Genomic DNA, 16392 nt, shown 5'->3' with positions numbered 1-16392 from the left:
GAAATCAAGGAAATCAAATGTGCATCTTTTGTTTTGCTTCCAGTCACTTTCTGTCATCTGTCCTCAAATGTTTTATGACCTCATCACATGGAGGCCAAGAAGTGTCTTCTCCCCACTTTTCGGGGCTTCCGGCATCCGGTAGGCATGGAGTCCACTGGAGACCATCAGACTTCTTGCAGGGCTCTGTTGGGCTCCATACCAACAGTGTGCCAGCAGAGCAGAGACATGGAGCCCTGAGGAGTCAGGTGTACACATAGAAGAAGCCGGGGAGGATGGGGAGAAAGCCGGGAACACAGCGAAACGTCATGGGAAGGGATCCCATGAGCAACCATGGTAAGGGGGCAAAGTGGTACGTTGCCCCATGGTTTCCCTCACTGTCCCCTGCTGTCCCACAGTTTCTCAGCCTCCATGTGATATGGTCCTTAGCCATTTCAGGGTCCCAGAAAGCCATTTCCTCCTTTCTTCTGTCTTCGCATAACAAATTTATGTTAATTTCTTTATCACACCAGTGGGGCTATTGATAGCTTTTGTTTCTGCTCAATTATTAAATAAACCAGACATTCCCAGTCCTTACTGAGTTTCTAGACTTTTATGAATTTCAAGTCTCAAATGTAGATCTTATTGTAGCTTGAAATATGTGTGAACCATTGTATATTATCAGTGGTTGTGTTAGTGTATTTTTTAAAAAATGAAACCTGCTAGTTGAAATGTTATCTTTATGGAACAACCAATATGCAAAATTAAATGTTGATGACCAATGCAGTAACTAAACAAGTTCCATAGGCTTTTGGGTTCCATTCTTAAACCCTTACAGAAGGCCTATGCCTACTATTTTGCTTAAATTATTCTGCCCAGTAGAGTTTAACAAGTTCAGCATTTTGAATCTTTTACATCAATGGAAAATATTTAAATGGTGAATTATATGTTGACAAATTGTTAAAAATGGTTGAAAATGAAGTACTTAAACAGAAGACCTTTGTCTTGTGTTTACTATTTTTTCTCCCTTCTTTTAAATGTAGGAAGTGTGCCTCAAAAACTCTTTTCATTGCTGCCCTGTGGAGGCCTTGGGGTAAGTGGAATTTGTCTTAATGCAATATGGTGGCATAGAGATATCCTACTATGATATGCAGTGGCATGTTCTCTGTTTATAAATGTGGAATGAAAGCTGCAAGATGAAGTTGATTTTTTTCACTTATCCTTCTAACTGAGATACATTTAAATGTGTACACCAGGGGTCCTCAAACTTTTTAAGTGGAGGGCCGATTCATGGTCCCTCAGATTGTTGAGGGGCCAAATTATCATTCGGGGGAAAAATGAACAAATTCCTATGCTCACTGCACATGTCTTATTTGTAGTGCAAAAAAAAACAAAAAACCAACCCAGCAACAATTACTTAATGTGTTGTCGAAGGCTTTCATGGCCGGGATCACATACAATATATTATATCATTAGCATTGCACAATATTAGCATTATATATTACTACAGTAGAGCCTCACTTATCCAACACTCGCTTATCCAACGTTTTGGATTATCCAACACACTTTTATAATCAATGTTTTCAATACATTGTGATATTTTGGTGCTAAATTTGTAATTACAGTAATTTTCTGTCAAATTTGTTGTATAACATGATGTTTTGGTGCTTAATTTGAAAAATCATAATGTAATTTGATGTTTTCCTTAATCCCTCCTTGTGATGACTCATGGGCCATGTAGTCCCGTTCCTAGTGCTGTTGTGAATGATGAAGAGGAAAACTTGGGTTTTCCACCATTTCAGCCAGAAAAGGAACTATCCCAGCCAGAAATTGAGCCTTTGCACCTGCAGGAGGCTTGTCTTCCAGAAATCTGCCAAACAAGCCCTGAGTCGAGTTCTCCCCCTTTTTCGCGCCGTAATTATTATCTCCAGCAAAAAGGAGTGCAACAAGCTAATCGCAGGAGCTTGAGAATTGCAGCAAAGCATTCAGATGATTAAGCCTGCTGCCATGAGAAATTTTAGGGAGTCATACATCTGGACACAGAGATTGACTTTCGTTTCTGATTCCCCAGAGAAGTGTTCTCTGGTGGGAAAACGAGGCCTATTTAGGTTCCTTGCTCCCGAAGGAATCTTGCGGAGTCAATTCGTCAGCTACCGGAGCAGCGTGTGTGGACAGCTACTCCTGCTTCCAAGCCTTTGTTCCTGTTCCAAGCCTTCGTTCTCAGCCTTGTTTTCTCCCCGGATCTTGCCTTGTTTCCCGGACCTCGCCAAGTAATTGCCATGGATCTTGTTCTTGCTCCTTGTTCCCTTGTTGCCTTGAATCAAGCTTTGTGTGCCAAGAATCAAGTTATTTCCTAGCCTTGCTCAAGTTCATGGACTAAAGGACCTTGTCATCTCCCCTCACTTGCTTGGCAAGTGAGTGTTTCGGTTATTGGATTACAACTTTGGACCTTACTATTTCATATTGGACATTGCTTTTTTGGACTAATTTTGACCTTTCCTGAAAGGTCTACTTCTGGACTATTTCCTATACTTGTTTTTATTAACTTTATATATTTCCTTAATAAAGATATTAGATAGATTCTGGCCTCTGTGTATGGTTATTGGTGCTCTGCAGCCTGGGTCGTGACAGTTTGACTCCGCCACCCTAAGCACCAATTAACCTAGGCCAGGATGTCTACCGGAGCCGGACCGGGGGCCCAACCACTCAGTTACACCATCGACAAGGATGAAGTGGACCGCATCCGTGATAAGCTCAATGCGCAGGAGGGAGAAATAAGGGGATTGAAGGAACGCGGAATCCGTCTCCCGGCCCTGGCGCTGCCAACCAAGTTTACTGGAGAAGCTTCTAAGGTTCATGTTTTCCGTCGCCAATGCCAGGCTTATCTAGAGGCCCGTAATGCCGAGTTTCCCCAAGAAGACATCAAGGTGGCGTGGATCTACAGTCTCCTAGACGGGCCAGCGGCCAACTGGGCGACGGCACTGTTCGACCAAGACTCCCCACATCTAAGATCAGCGCAACAATTCTTGGATCACATTAAGGCGACTTGGGGGATTCAGGACAATTTGGAGGCAGCCGGCCACAAACTCCGGCGCCTCTCCCAAGGGGACAGACCCATGTCCCAGTACATAGCCGAGTTCCGAGTGCTGGCCCATAACACCGGATGGAACGATATAGCCCTCAGAGGACAATTTCGGGAGGGTCTCAACATCGAGATGCTGGAGGAAATCTCCAAGGTGGATCCTCCACACTCTCTTGAAGCACTCATTGATCAATGTTTACGAGCTGAAGTCATGATTGCCAACAGAAGACAATGGATCCGAGGCCAGAGCGGTAGGACCGGAGCGAGACCTCCCGCTCCCACCAGCGTCCAGCCGCGCCCAGTGTGGAGACCCCCGCCACCAGCCCCATACCCCAGAGGAAGCGAGGAGGTGCCGATGCAGTTGGGCAATGTGCGTCCCAGATTAGATGCCGCCGAGAAGGCCCGCCGCCAACGCCTAAATCTCTGTTGGTACTGCGGAAACGGGGGCCACTTTGCCAGAGAGTGTCCAGCCAAAGGGAAGCCCGCCGCTCGTCTGGCGGCGGCGTCCTCCACGGAGACGAAGACGTCTGAGGCGGCTGGCGCACAGCCGGCGGGGGAAGCCAGTGACCGGGCGTAGAGAGGCTCGCCAACCCGGTCAAAAAACCCACTCAAGAGCCGCCAACCGGGGTCCTATTTCTTCTAGTGGTCACCTTGTGGTCAGTAAAAAAAGGACCCGTCATGGTCCATGCCATGATAGACTCAGGAGCCACAAACAACTTCATTGATAGAGAGTATGCCGACTCTCTGGGATTACAATATCACGACTTCAAGAATGCCCGTGTGGTGCAAGCCATCGATGGCCGCCCCCTCAAGACAGGTCCAGTAAGCCAGTGGTCGGAACCCACCAGAATGTGGATAAGGGAACACATGGAAGAGATTTCCTTCTTTGTTACCGAGGTTCCCCACTTCCCTGTGATTTTGGGAATTCCATGGCTGACACCCCACGACCCAAGCATCTCCTGGTCCAACAGAGAACTGCAGTTTGCTTCAAAATATTGCCAAAACCATTGCCTTGTAGCCAAGGTATGCCATGCCACAGACGCTGAACCCATCATCACCTTGCCCAAGAAGTACTCAGAATATTGGGATGTATTCAATGAAAAAGAAGCCGAGAGACTACCCCCACATAGACCTTATGACTGTGCCATTGACTTGGTGGAGGGGGCCCCGATCCCGCGAGGACACCTCTACTCCCTGACTGAACCAGAGCAAGAAGCTCTCAGGGAGTTCTTAGAGACAAACCTCTGCAAGGGGTTTATCAGACCCTCTCAATCCCCAGCCGCTTCCCCAGTGATGTTTGTGAAAAAGAAGTCAGGGGACCTACGCTTGGTGGTGGACTATAGAGCATTGAACAATATCACCAAACGAAACCGGTATCCCCTGCCTTTGATCTCAGACCTCTTAGACCGGCTTCGAGGGGCTAAAGTTTACACCAAACTGGATCTTCGAGGAGCTTATAATCTAGTTCGCATCAGGGAAGGGGACGAGTGGAAGACTGCCTTCCAGACAAAATTCGGTTTATTCGAAACCCTGGTTATGAATTTCGGTTTATGTGGAGCTCCCGCAACATTCCAGCATTTTGTCAACGATATCTTTCAGGATTATCTAGATCGGTTCCTGATTATCTACCTGGACGATTTTTTGGTGTTTTCTAGATCACAATCAGAACATGAGAATCACGTCAGAATGGTGTTACAACGATTGCGGGACCACGGACTTTATGCCAAGTTGGAAAAATGCGCTTTTGATCTACAAGAGGTAGATTTCCTGGGATATCGTGTCTCGCCACTAGGGCTCACCATGAACCCGGCAAAGGTTGCAGCAGTATTGGAATGGCGGGCGCCAACCAACAAGAAAGAGGTGCAACGATTCTTGGGGTTCGCGAACTACTACCGCAAGTTCATTCCAGACTTTGCCCGCTGGTCTGACCCAATCACCAGCTGCATCCGTGGGAAACAGCCTTTCCGCTGGACAGATCAAGCAGAGAAAGGGTTCCAGCAACTAAAGAAATTATTCACGTCCCAGCCAATCCTTCAGCATCCAGACCCTGAAACCCCTTTCGTCGTGCAGGCGGACGCCTCCGATGTGGCGATTGGGGCTGTACTCCTACAACCAGTGGGAGATCATCTCCATCCTTGTGCCTTTTATTCCCGTCAATTGACCGCACCAGAGAGAAATTACACTATTTGGGAAAAGGAACTTTTGGCCATAAAGGCAGCCTTTGAAACTTGGAGACATTGGTTAGAAGGGGCCAAATTTCCCATTGAAGTACATACTGATCATCGGAATCTAGAGCATCTAAGAACTGCCCGCAAGCTAAATCAGAGGCAACAACGCTGGGCTTTATTCTTTGAACGTTTTAACTTCCAAATCCATTATGTAACCCCAGCCCAGACCAAGCAAGCAGATGCTCTGTCACGGAAACCGGAATACGCTGCAGGGCGCAAGGAGACCTTTGAGTCCCAGCTGCTACAACCCGAGAACTTTGCCACGCTCACAGTGGGAAACACCAAATCCACTCCCATTGAATCAACTCCCTCTACTCCAGGGCCCCTTTGTGCTCAGGAAATCAGGGCTAGTCAGCAAGCAGATGCCTGGGCACAGGACCAACTTCACCAAGGACTACATTTTCCTTTTTCGCTTAAGGATGGGCTACTTTGCTATAGAAATCATGTTTACATCCCCCCAGGACCGGGCAGGGAAAAAGCACTTCGTCTGTGTCATGACTGCAAGCCAGCAGGGCATTTCGGACTATTCAAAACCATGCATTTGATCCTAAGAGATTTCTGGTGGCCCAAGATCCGCAAGGATGTGGAAAGATATGTCAACACCTGCCCAGTATGCCAGCGCTCCAAGACAAGAAGGGAAAAGCCCTCAGGGCTTCTGCATCCCCTCCCTATCCCATCCCATCCATGGGAAATAATCTCTGCGGATTTTATCACTGATCTACCACCTTCCTGTGGATTCACCACGATCCTAGTGGTGGTGGACCTTTTTACCAAGTTAGCCCATTTCATTCCCTGTGATGGCCTTCCCACGGCCAAAGAGACTGCAGATCTATTCCTTCAACATGTTTTCAGATTACATGGATTGCCCAAGAGTTTGGTCACAGACCGTGGGTCCCAATTCACCTCTCATTTCTGGAAAGCACTACAAAAACTATTGGGCATAGACTCCCGCTTATCTTCGGCTCACCATCCCCAAACGGATGGGCAAACTGAGCGCACCAATGCCACTTTGGAACAATACCTTCGCTGTTATGTGAACTACCAGCAGGACAATTGGGTTTCCCTGTTACCGCTGTCAGAGTTTGCCTACAACAATGGGGTCCAGGCTTCAACTAAAGAAACCCCGTTCTTTGCAAACTACGGCTTCCATCCACGTTTCTTTCCTCCTGTCATTGAAACCTCAGAAGTTCCCGCAGCAGAGGACTGGCTGCAGGAACTCACAGCGGTGCAACAACTTTTGCTCCAGCAACTGGACCAAGCCAAGGAGGACTATAAACGCCACGCTGACAAACATCGCCAGCCGGGCCCCGAAATCAAGGTAGGAGACCGGGTTCTTCTGTCCACTCGCTTTTTGCCCTCCCATCGCCCTTGCCGGAAATTAGATGCCCGTTTCATTGGGCCCTACCCAGTGGTGGCGCAACTTAACCCCGTGACTTTCAAACTCCAACTTCCGCGCTCTATGCGCATTCATCCAGTGTTTCATCGCTCTCTGCTCCTTCCGGCGGAAGGTGTGCGCCCTGATGCAGACCGGCCGGCCCCCACTCCTGTTTTGGTGGATGGGGAGGAGGAATTCGAGGTTCAGGACATTTTGGATTCTCGCTTTCACCGCCGCCGCCTACAATATCTCATTGACTGGGTGGGTTTTGGCCCCGAGGAACGTTCTTGGGAAGACGCTTCCACAGTCCATGCCCCCGATTTAACCCGCCGCTTCCATCTGACCTACCCCGCCAAGCCGCGACCTCGCGCCTCGGGGAGGGAGTCCCAGTTTGAGAGGGGGCTTGAGGAGGGGGATAGTGTGATGACTCATGGGCCATGTAGTCCCGTTCCTAGTGCTGTTGTGAATGATGAAGAGGAAAACTTGGGTTTTCCACCATTTCAGCCAGAAAAGGAACTATCCCAGCCAGAAATTGAGCCTTTGCACCTGCAGGAGGCTTGTCTTCCAGAAATCTGCCAAACAAGCCCTGAGTCGAGTTCTCCCCCTTTTTCGCGCCGTAATTATTATCTCCAGCAAAAAGGAGTGCAACAAGCTAATCGCAGGAGCTTGAGAATTGCAGCAAAGCATTCAGATGATTAAGCCTGCTGCCATGAGAAATTTTAGGGAGTCATACATCTGGACACAGAGATTGACTTTCGTTTCTGATTCCCCAGAGAAGTGTTCTCTGGTGGGAAAACGAGGCCTATTTAGGTTCCTTGCTCCCGAAGGAATCTTGCGGAGTCAATTCGTCAGCTACCGGAGCAGCGTGTGTGGACAGCTACTCCTGCTTCCAAGCCTTTGTTCCTGTTCCAAGCCTTCGTTCTCAGCCTTGTTTTCTCCCCGGATCTTGCCTTGTTTCCCGGACCTCGCCAAGTAATTGCCACGGATCTTGTTCTTGCTCCTCGTTCCCTTGTTGCCTTGAATCAAGCTTTGTGTGCCAAGAATCAAGTTATTTCCTAGCCTTGCTCAAGTTCATGGACTAAAGGACCTTGTCATCTCCCCTCACTTGCTTGGCAAGTGAGTGTTTCGGTTATTGGATTACAACTTTGGACCTTACTATTTCATATTGGACATTGCTTTTTTGGACTAATTTTGACCTTTCCTGAAAGGTCTACTTCTGGACTATTTCCTATACTTGTTTTTATTAACTTTATATATTTCCTTAATAAAGATATTAGATAGATTCTGGCCTCTGTGTATGGTTATTGGTGCTCTGCAGCCTGGGTCGTGACACTCCTTATTATCCAACATATTCGCTTATTCAATGTTCTGCTGGCCCGTTTATGTTGGATAAGTGAGACTCTACTGTATATTGTACTATACCATTATACCATAATATTATTAGTAATATTACATTTAATATATAATATATAATTAATATTATTATATTATACAATATTATTATATTGTATTATTATTATTAGCCACCCTGAGTCCCCTATTGGGTGACAAGGGCGGGGTAGAAATACTGTAATAAATAAATAAATAAATAAATAAATAAATAAATAAATATTATATTGTATTACATTATAATATTTATTATCAATATTATATGTATACACAATATTTATTTATTTATTTATTTATTACAATATATTATATTATTACCATATCATTCATTTATAATATTTCATTTACAACATTGGTAAATGAAAAAAAAATATGATTTTTAAAAATAAAAATAATTTTAACCAACATACTGTAAACTTATCAGGATTTCAGTGGGAAGTGTAGGCCTGCTTCTGGCCAATGAGATAATCAAGTAGGATTGCTGTTGTTGTGCCTTCAAGTAATTCAGACTTTGAGCGAGCCTAAGTCTAAAACTGAGGGCGGGAGCCAGGTAAATGGCCTTGGAGGGCCACATCCGGCCCCCGGGCCTTAGTTTGGGGACCCCTGGTGTACACCATGTATTTTAAACCTCATCAGGCGTATATTGTAATTGGTGAAAAATGCTATCTTGATAGAGACAACATTGTCACACAACCTTGGTTTTGTAAATGGAAGTGATGTATTAAACCACACATATGCTCTATGGTCTGATTCACTAAAATGAAATAATTGAAGCAATAGGATTTGCCTCTTTCTTAATTCACCATTCAACAATTGATTCAAAGGGTTCTTTGTAGATGCCTGTATACTCCTAAGTGATTGTATCCATATGTTGTAAAAAATTCTTCCTCTATGTGCATATATGGCCAAAATCCAAACTGGAAATGAAAATTTACAGGTATATTTTGTACACTTAAAGATTGAGTAAAATTAGGTAAATGGAAAATAAAATTACATGTGAAACGTAAAGATTAAGAAGGAATTTGGAAGATAGGAGAGCTGGGGAGGGTGTTGGTTACACCAATAGTGGATAGCAATAAGCTCATTTCTTGATATGTAAAAATTAAAATAAGAGGGCAGTCATAGCTTTAGCTGAGTATCTTCATTAGATGTCAAATAAGTCCTATCTACATTATATACTCCTACTAAACAGCAGTGGTATGATCATTTACAGCAGAAACATACCAGAATGAGTAACCTCGCTATTGCACCACTCTGCATTCTCGCAACTGCACTAATTTGTTGATCCATGGTACTGTTGCTCTGCTTCTGTTTAACTCCTGTAGTTCTGTTGCTCTGGAATATTTTTTTAAAGTAATTTCACAATTACAGTTAAGTTTTGTTTTTAAAAAATAAAAAAATAAAACTTCAAATGAAAGAATAACTGTCTCAAGAATAGTGATAGGAAGTGGAGGGGAATAGGAGAATGGGAGAAATGAAGGATCCCACTTGCTGATGTCACTTCCGTTTTGGCATGCTGGTATAAACCAACACCACTGATAATTCTTTGCGGGAGGAGGGGAATGTTCTCATTGCGCCAGATACATATGGCTATTGATGGGGTTTTCCTTCATAACAAGTAATAATGAGTTTATCACGAGGAGGAGATAGATTGTCAATGGGATGCATATGATGTCAAGTATTAATGACCGTCACCAAAAGTCATGGTCCTGCTTCAATGCTGGTTTTCTTCCTTCATGCAAGCCTTTAAAGAGGTCCCTAGCTTTATTTCTCTCGGCTAATAGGCACAATAAATTAATAAGAAATAACAGGATTCATGCTAAAAATCATCACTTTCTAGCTTCAAAGCAACTGCGGCTTTTGAGTTGTCATTTATAACTTGAAAGTGAACCTACCCCCTATTTCTCAGATTCACTTAGATAAATTGATAACAGGCTGCATGTTTTGTGGTTTAGAGGAGGAAACACCAATCACAGCACTATTGGCATTCAATATGATTCTTGACATGCTGTAAAAAGCATAAAAAGCCCTAAAGCATTTGTTTACATGAGGAATGGGCTCACAAGCCGTGAAGGAGCTAAGTTTGAGTTTCCTTGCTACCCCAGGGACCATCCTGCAGTCAAAAGAGAATTCCACATTTATCTTATCTTAGCACTCCATGCTAAGATGTTTAGAAGTAGCGAAGGAAAAAAGCAAGTAGAAGCCAAAAAGTGAATGTACAGTATCAGACTCTTGGAAATACTATTTTGACTCTTGGAAATACTATTTTTTAGAATCCATCAGATTCTAGGAGTTAGGTAAAGGTTTTCCCCAACATTAAGTCTAGTTGTGTCCGACTCTGGGTGTTGGTGCTCATCTCAATTTTGAAGCCAAAGAGCCCGAGTTGTTCGTAGACACCTCCAAGGTCATGTGGCCAGCATGACTGCAAGGAGCGCCATTACCTTCTCACCAGAGTGGTAACTATTGATCTATGCACATTTGCATGTTTTTGAACTTCTAGCTTGGCAGAAACTGGGCCTAACAGCGGGAGCTCACCCCGCTCCCCGGATTTGAACTGCCGACATTTCAGTCAGCAAGTTCAGCAGCTTGGCAGTTTAACCCACTGTGCCACCGGGAGTTATCTAGGAGTTATCTTCCTAAAAAGGGGTGTTTTTCAAGCTTTTCTAAGCATTCTGAGCATTTCTAAGCACTCCTATTAGAGTTCTAAGCAATGCTAATGAAAAGCTGATAAAGAATCTCACGGGGAATCCATGAAAGTGCTATAGAAGTTAGGATCTGTGTGAAACAAACTCTGCAACCATTTAATTGGTCTTTCCGTTTTTGACAGATCAGAATGATTTGATATTGATCATGATTTACACTATGGTGTGGTCACTAATAGAAGATGATTCCCAAATTCAGTGAGAAGAACGCTGAGCAATATGTTGTTGTTGTTGTTATTCCCCACTTTATCTTTCCCGAAAGAGACTCAAAGCAGCCAATGCATCATCATATATATCATAAGCCAAAAAGCTGTGGCTAATTTGCATGGTTGAATTGTGTGCAATTACCATTAGCTGCTTATGATTCCCTAGAACAAAAGGGGTGCCAACATTGACTAGTAAAGGCAAAGAGTTCTCAGAGATAAATATTGTTCTTCTATCATTCTTGTTCCCAGTGTTTTGAGGGGGAAACCAACACCATTGATAATTCTTTGGGGGAGGGAGGGAGCTGAATCCCTTTCAGATCTTGGAATCATCATCACCACCACCACCATCATTTCCAAGTGGAGATGTATTTCCACCAGAGGAAAAAAAATGAGACCTGTTATGAAATCAAGGAGAGGAAAGGAGGCATGTGAGTGAGGGTTTGTGTGTAGGATGGGACTTATCTGGATCCACAGTGCTCATCGTATCTGGCCAGTGGCCATGCTTTGAATTGGTATAGACTAATTCCTATCCTTTTAAAAAAGTTAGGAGGGATCATCTTCATTATGGACAAATGTATTAAGTCCATGCCTTGCAGTACTTCTTCTGTTTTTGTAAAGCACTATCAGGTGAAGGACCACATGGTTTCAGCCATAGGATTAAGGAGTTTATGGCTTGCTTGCCTCATTATGAAAGAAACATAAGGTATGAACATCAGGTTAACAAATTCTTCTGTTTTGATGATGTCTTTAAAGATAATCTATACCTGTACAGCAAAAATCTGGTAACTCTGCTTTATGATTACTCATTTCAGGTCATTTTAGACAGTTTTTCACAATGAGGATTATTTAGATACTTTGATTCAAACGTGGACCATAGTTAAAGTAAAATGTTTGAGCAGCATTCACATGGGAGGAGTAATATTTTAACATAACCTAGAATGGTGGGACAGCAGTACTTCTAGGCTCACAGACTTGAACCAACACACTCTGGCAGCAATGTCTTCTCTGAATGATAGGCTTTTTCTGGCTGTCATATCTGAATGCCACACACAATTCTTAATAGGTGGTACACTTTTGGAAGGGAATGAATTGGATTCACTTTCTAAGACCTTGCCAGTAAAAGATGGAGAGTTGAGAGCAGGGCCGGAAAGGGAAAGGATGAAAGCAAAGATATTTATTCTGGAAACTAATGGCAGAATGTTAGCTTTTTAAAGCTTTTTTAACCACCAAGATACATGGATTCAGGAAAGAGAGCATAAATCCATGTGCAACATGACAAATCTCTGGTTTCCTACTAATTTTTAAATGATAGGTTAGAATCATACTATAAAGATTGGCAATGTTTTAGCTGCACCCATCCATCTCATTATATGTTCAAGTGTGTGTCTCTGTGCAAGTGTGCATGTGTAACCATTAGAAGCCTGCATGATTGATGAAAAAAATGTTTTGATACTCATTACAAAATTTGCGGGCACCGGCAAGTAATTTTTAAAGTGTTTCTAAAATATCGTAAGTGTCCACTTCATTTCTATAATGAGAGTAACAAATTATTAGTTACTATTTCATTAAGTAATTGCATGGGACGACAATAGGCAATAGGCCTATTTATGTGACAGGCTGGCTGATGAAGAACCATCAATGTCACATCACATGGTTGTTGCCTATAGATCCCATATAAAGGCTATGTCATCCTGATACACCCTGATCAGGTGCATGACGGGGTGAAATGGTGCCAACTAACCAGTAATGCCTAATGCCTATAATACTACCCTGCCTGACTGCAAAGCTAAACTGAACCCAATGCAAATGGAGGCTGAGGCATGACGCTCAGGAATTTAAAGAGCAATGGCCACAGCTCCACCTCTTCTCCCCCTTCCCTCAGTTCTGATTGGTTGAGAGGCATGGCAACCTGTTTGGATTTGCCTACTAGTAGTGTTTGGTTGCTCTGTGAATTATAACTACATCACAGAGAGTTATGACATTTATGTAACTTATAGAAAAATGCCAGGTAAAAGTTTCAATTCTTACATTTTTAGCATGGCCAATGCCCGCGCATCTGATATTGCATTGTATGTATAGATTTAATGAATGGGGGATGCCTGGCTCGACGACAGTACGTGTGAAAAAGATCTTGGAGTCCTTGTGGACAACAAGTTAAACATGAACCAACAATGTGATGCGGCTGCTTAAAAAGCCAATGGGATTTTGGCCTGCATTAATAGGAGTATAGTGTCTAGATCCAGGGAAGTCATGCTACCCCTCTATTCTGCCTTGGTCAGACCACACCTGGAATACTGTGTCCAATTCTGGGCACCGCAATTGAAGGGAGATGTTGACAAGCTGGAATGTGTCCAGAGGATGGCAACTAAAATTATCAAGGGTCTGGAGAACAAACCCTATGTTGAGCGGCTTAAAGAACTAGGCATGTTTAGCCTGCAGAAGAGAAGGCTGAGAGGAGACATGATAGCCATGTACAAATACGTGAAGGGAAGTAATAGGGAGGAGGGAGCAAGCTTATTTTCTGCTTCCCTGGAGACTAGGATGCGAAACAATGGTTTCAAACTACAGGAAAGGAGATTTCACTTGAACATCAGGAAGAACTTCCTAACTGTGAGAAAGCAAAGGGAGTGCAGCTGTTTACCGACTGGCACAATATCAGGATGTCATTACCGCCACACCCCGGTAAGCCACCAAACACTCTCCCACTCCAATAGGAGGAAATTAAGCAAGCCAGATTCGGGCCCATGCCAAATGCCACAAAAATGGGTGGGTGGGGGTGCCCTCTCCCCCTGACACCAACCCTGACCCCAATGCAACCAACAAACCCCCAAAAGTCCAAACAGTCCTCAAAGTGTGCAGTCCAACAGTCCAAACAAGCAAAAAGTGCACTGGCTAGGGAGCAGCCTAGCACAACTTTAAATAAGCTGCTGGCATATCACTACGGCAGTCGGCCCAAGTCTATCAGGAAACGGAGTGGGATCCATCAGTGATTGGCTGGCCAACCGTGTTGCAGGAAACGTGCTTTACGCAGGGGGCTCTTGGAAGGAAAAAGCCCCCCAGGTGCAATGGCAAGAAGTAGGATGCCTACCGCCACAATATCCCTGCCCAGTAAGTCGGGTAGGGCATTTTTTTCTCATGTTTCCATAATACAGGAATGTTGCAAAGAAATAGTAGAGGACACGTACTATATTGTACTATTACTTCAGTCTATGTGTCTGTGCGTAATGTCTGTATGCTGTAGGTAAAACTGCAGTAGCCTTCACATGGGATCAATGCAAATTAATTTTTATTTAATCCATCCAATCTTTTGAAGTAATCCTGCATATACTTCAGGGACAGGTAGTTTAATTTCTATCATCTGTGGCTTTACTAACACCAAGCTGTGCTTTCCATGCCAGTGACTAAGCAGTGCTGGACTTATTTGGAAACGCTTGCAGCTTCTATATTCATTCAGGAAACTCAAAATGAAGTAAATCCATATGTGCCTTAAAAATCTTTAGACTTCAGAGTGGGGCTGTATATTCTGGCTTGTAACATTGTCAGGAATGATTCTGCCTGTTTGAAGTGTTGCTGAAATAAGAACAAGGGCGATGCTTCAACTTTTAGTGTTGTTGTATTTCAAAATTCCTGGTTTAAAGGAACTTGCTGGTGTTCATGTTTTTAGAGGTTGTACATGCTGGTGTTCATGTTTTTAGAGGTTGTACATTGTATATGTGTCTGCGTAATGTTGCGTACTCAAACACAAATGCGAGTGATGTAACACATGCAATATTGATCAAACTTCAAAAGATTTCTAAGAGATCCCAGCAAACAATGTCTGCCAGTACCTGCTACTTTCAAGGGTTTACAGTTGCTGAAAATGCTGCTTTAGAAACCTTTTCCTCACTTTTCTGATGCTCTAAATACCACTAAGTCTGTTATAATTTCTGAATGACCAAATAACATCTTGAAGAGGAACAGAAGAAGAGGAAATTGAGGATAGATATACAGGATACATTTTCATGTTCTACATCTCCCGAGCTTGGATGGAATATTACAATCTGTAATTCTACATTCATTGCCTATGCTTAATTAAGTAACATCTTCTGGGTAGGACCACAATCTTACTTTACCAGACAGCAACCCCTTGGGGTGGAGTAGGTCCATTCAGCTATTGACTGTGGCACAAGAAAGGGACTGTCTCCACCCCCTTCCACCAACAAATGATGCTAAGACAAGGAATTCTGATTCCTTCTGATTGTCACAGCCTTGCTCACTGGTGGGAAAGGATTAGAAACATACTCCTCTTTGTATCCTGATCAGCCGCAACAGAGATCTAATGTGGTTCCTCTCAGGTAAAGCAAGTCTGGGAGGACAACTATGTAATGTTAATGAATATAGAGCAGTTATATATGTATGTATATGTACATATGTATAATGCTAGGTTATGAATCCGTAACTGCAACACAGAATGCCAGCCAATGACATTACTTGTAAGACACCAGTCTGAGTCCTGCTGTTAGTTTGAACTAGAGTAGATCCATTGTATCTGTGGGATTTACCTATGTGTTTATTCACTGGGTTGTTGTATGTTTTCCGGGCTATATGGCCATGTTCCAGAATATTCTCTCCTGACGTTTCACCCACATGTATGGCAGGCATCCTCAGAGGTTGTGAGGTATGGAGAAACTAAGGTTTATATATCAGTGGAAAATCCAGGGTGAGAGAAGAACTCTTGTCAGTTGGAGGCCAGTGTGAATGTTGTAATTAATCTAGTCACTATTCATCAGTTGAGTCAATCAGCCTACTTTAGTTGACACTAACCAATTGGATGCAGGTAAGAATGAACCTGCAATAATTTACTAAGTGGTGGATCCAAGCAAGGGCTACCACTTTGAACAGCACTGTTCTAGTATTGTTCAAAGTGGTATCCCCCGAGGCAACCAGGTCTCTCAGACATCCCATGCTTTGCTTTCTGTGCCTGCACTCAAGTGCTAAGTACTAAGTAGTTCAACTTTTTCTGATCTGTATTATATATGGCTATAATGGGATACTTCACATCTTAGGACTAAGACCTAGAGTTTTTATTTTAAAATATCTGAAAGGTATAAAAATATTTTCAACCAATTACATATTTAAAAAAATAAACAAATAAAAGGTTTCCCACAGCTGAGTTCCTTTTAGTATAGCATTTGTGTAAGCTTACAAATTTTACAGAAGTTTTTGTTCTGGCCTTTGCAAAACCAAGAAGCAAGACTATGGTGAATGAAATACACACATACACTCACGAAGCGAGCACAGCACCTCTTACTATAGCCAGGCGTCTAAGGGGCACATAACTAGGCCAGCTCTGGCCTATGTAATACTGTTTGTAATGGGAAATCTAAACAGGGAATGGCAGTGAGGCATGACAGGAATGTGTTTCCATTGGAGAAGTTGGTGCAAAGAAAAAAGT

General features: G+C 43.4%; 1 protein-coding gene across 4 annotated transcripts in view; it reads left to right on the top strand.

Moving 5' to 3' along the window:
- Positions 1–16392, top strand: part of hdac9 (histone deacetylase 9) — a 511618-nt gene that overhangs the window by 358628 nt on the left and 136598 nt on the right. For all 4 annotated transcript variants that reach the window (XM_062957772.1, XM_062957771.1, XM_062957774.1 and 1 more), the window contains one exon: positions 1020–1069. In XM_062957772.1, the coding sequence (XP_062813842.1) occupies positions 1020–1069 (50 nt within the window). The remainder of the gene's footprint in view (positions 1–1019; positions 1070–16392) is intronic.

The sequence above is a fragment of the Anolis carolinensis genome, chromosome 6 (genome assembly GCF_035594765.1).
Source record: "Anolis carolinensis isolate JA03-04 chromosome 6, rAnoCar3.1.pri, whole genome shotgun sequence".
In the NCBI taxonomy this organism is placed as follows: domain Eukaryota; kingdom Metazoa; phylum Chordata; class Lepidosauria; order Squamata; family Dactyloidae; genus Anolis; species Anolis carolinensis.
Note: the sequence above shows the minus strand (reverse complement) of the source record. Positions and strands in the feature narration are given on the sequence as shown.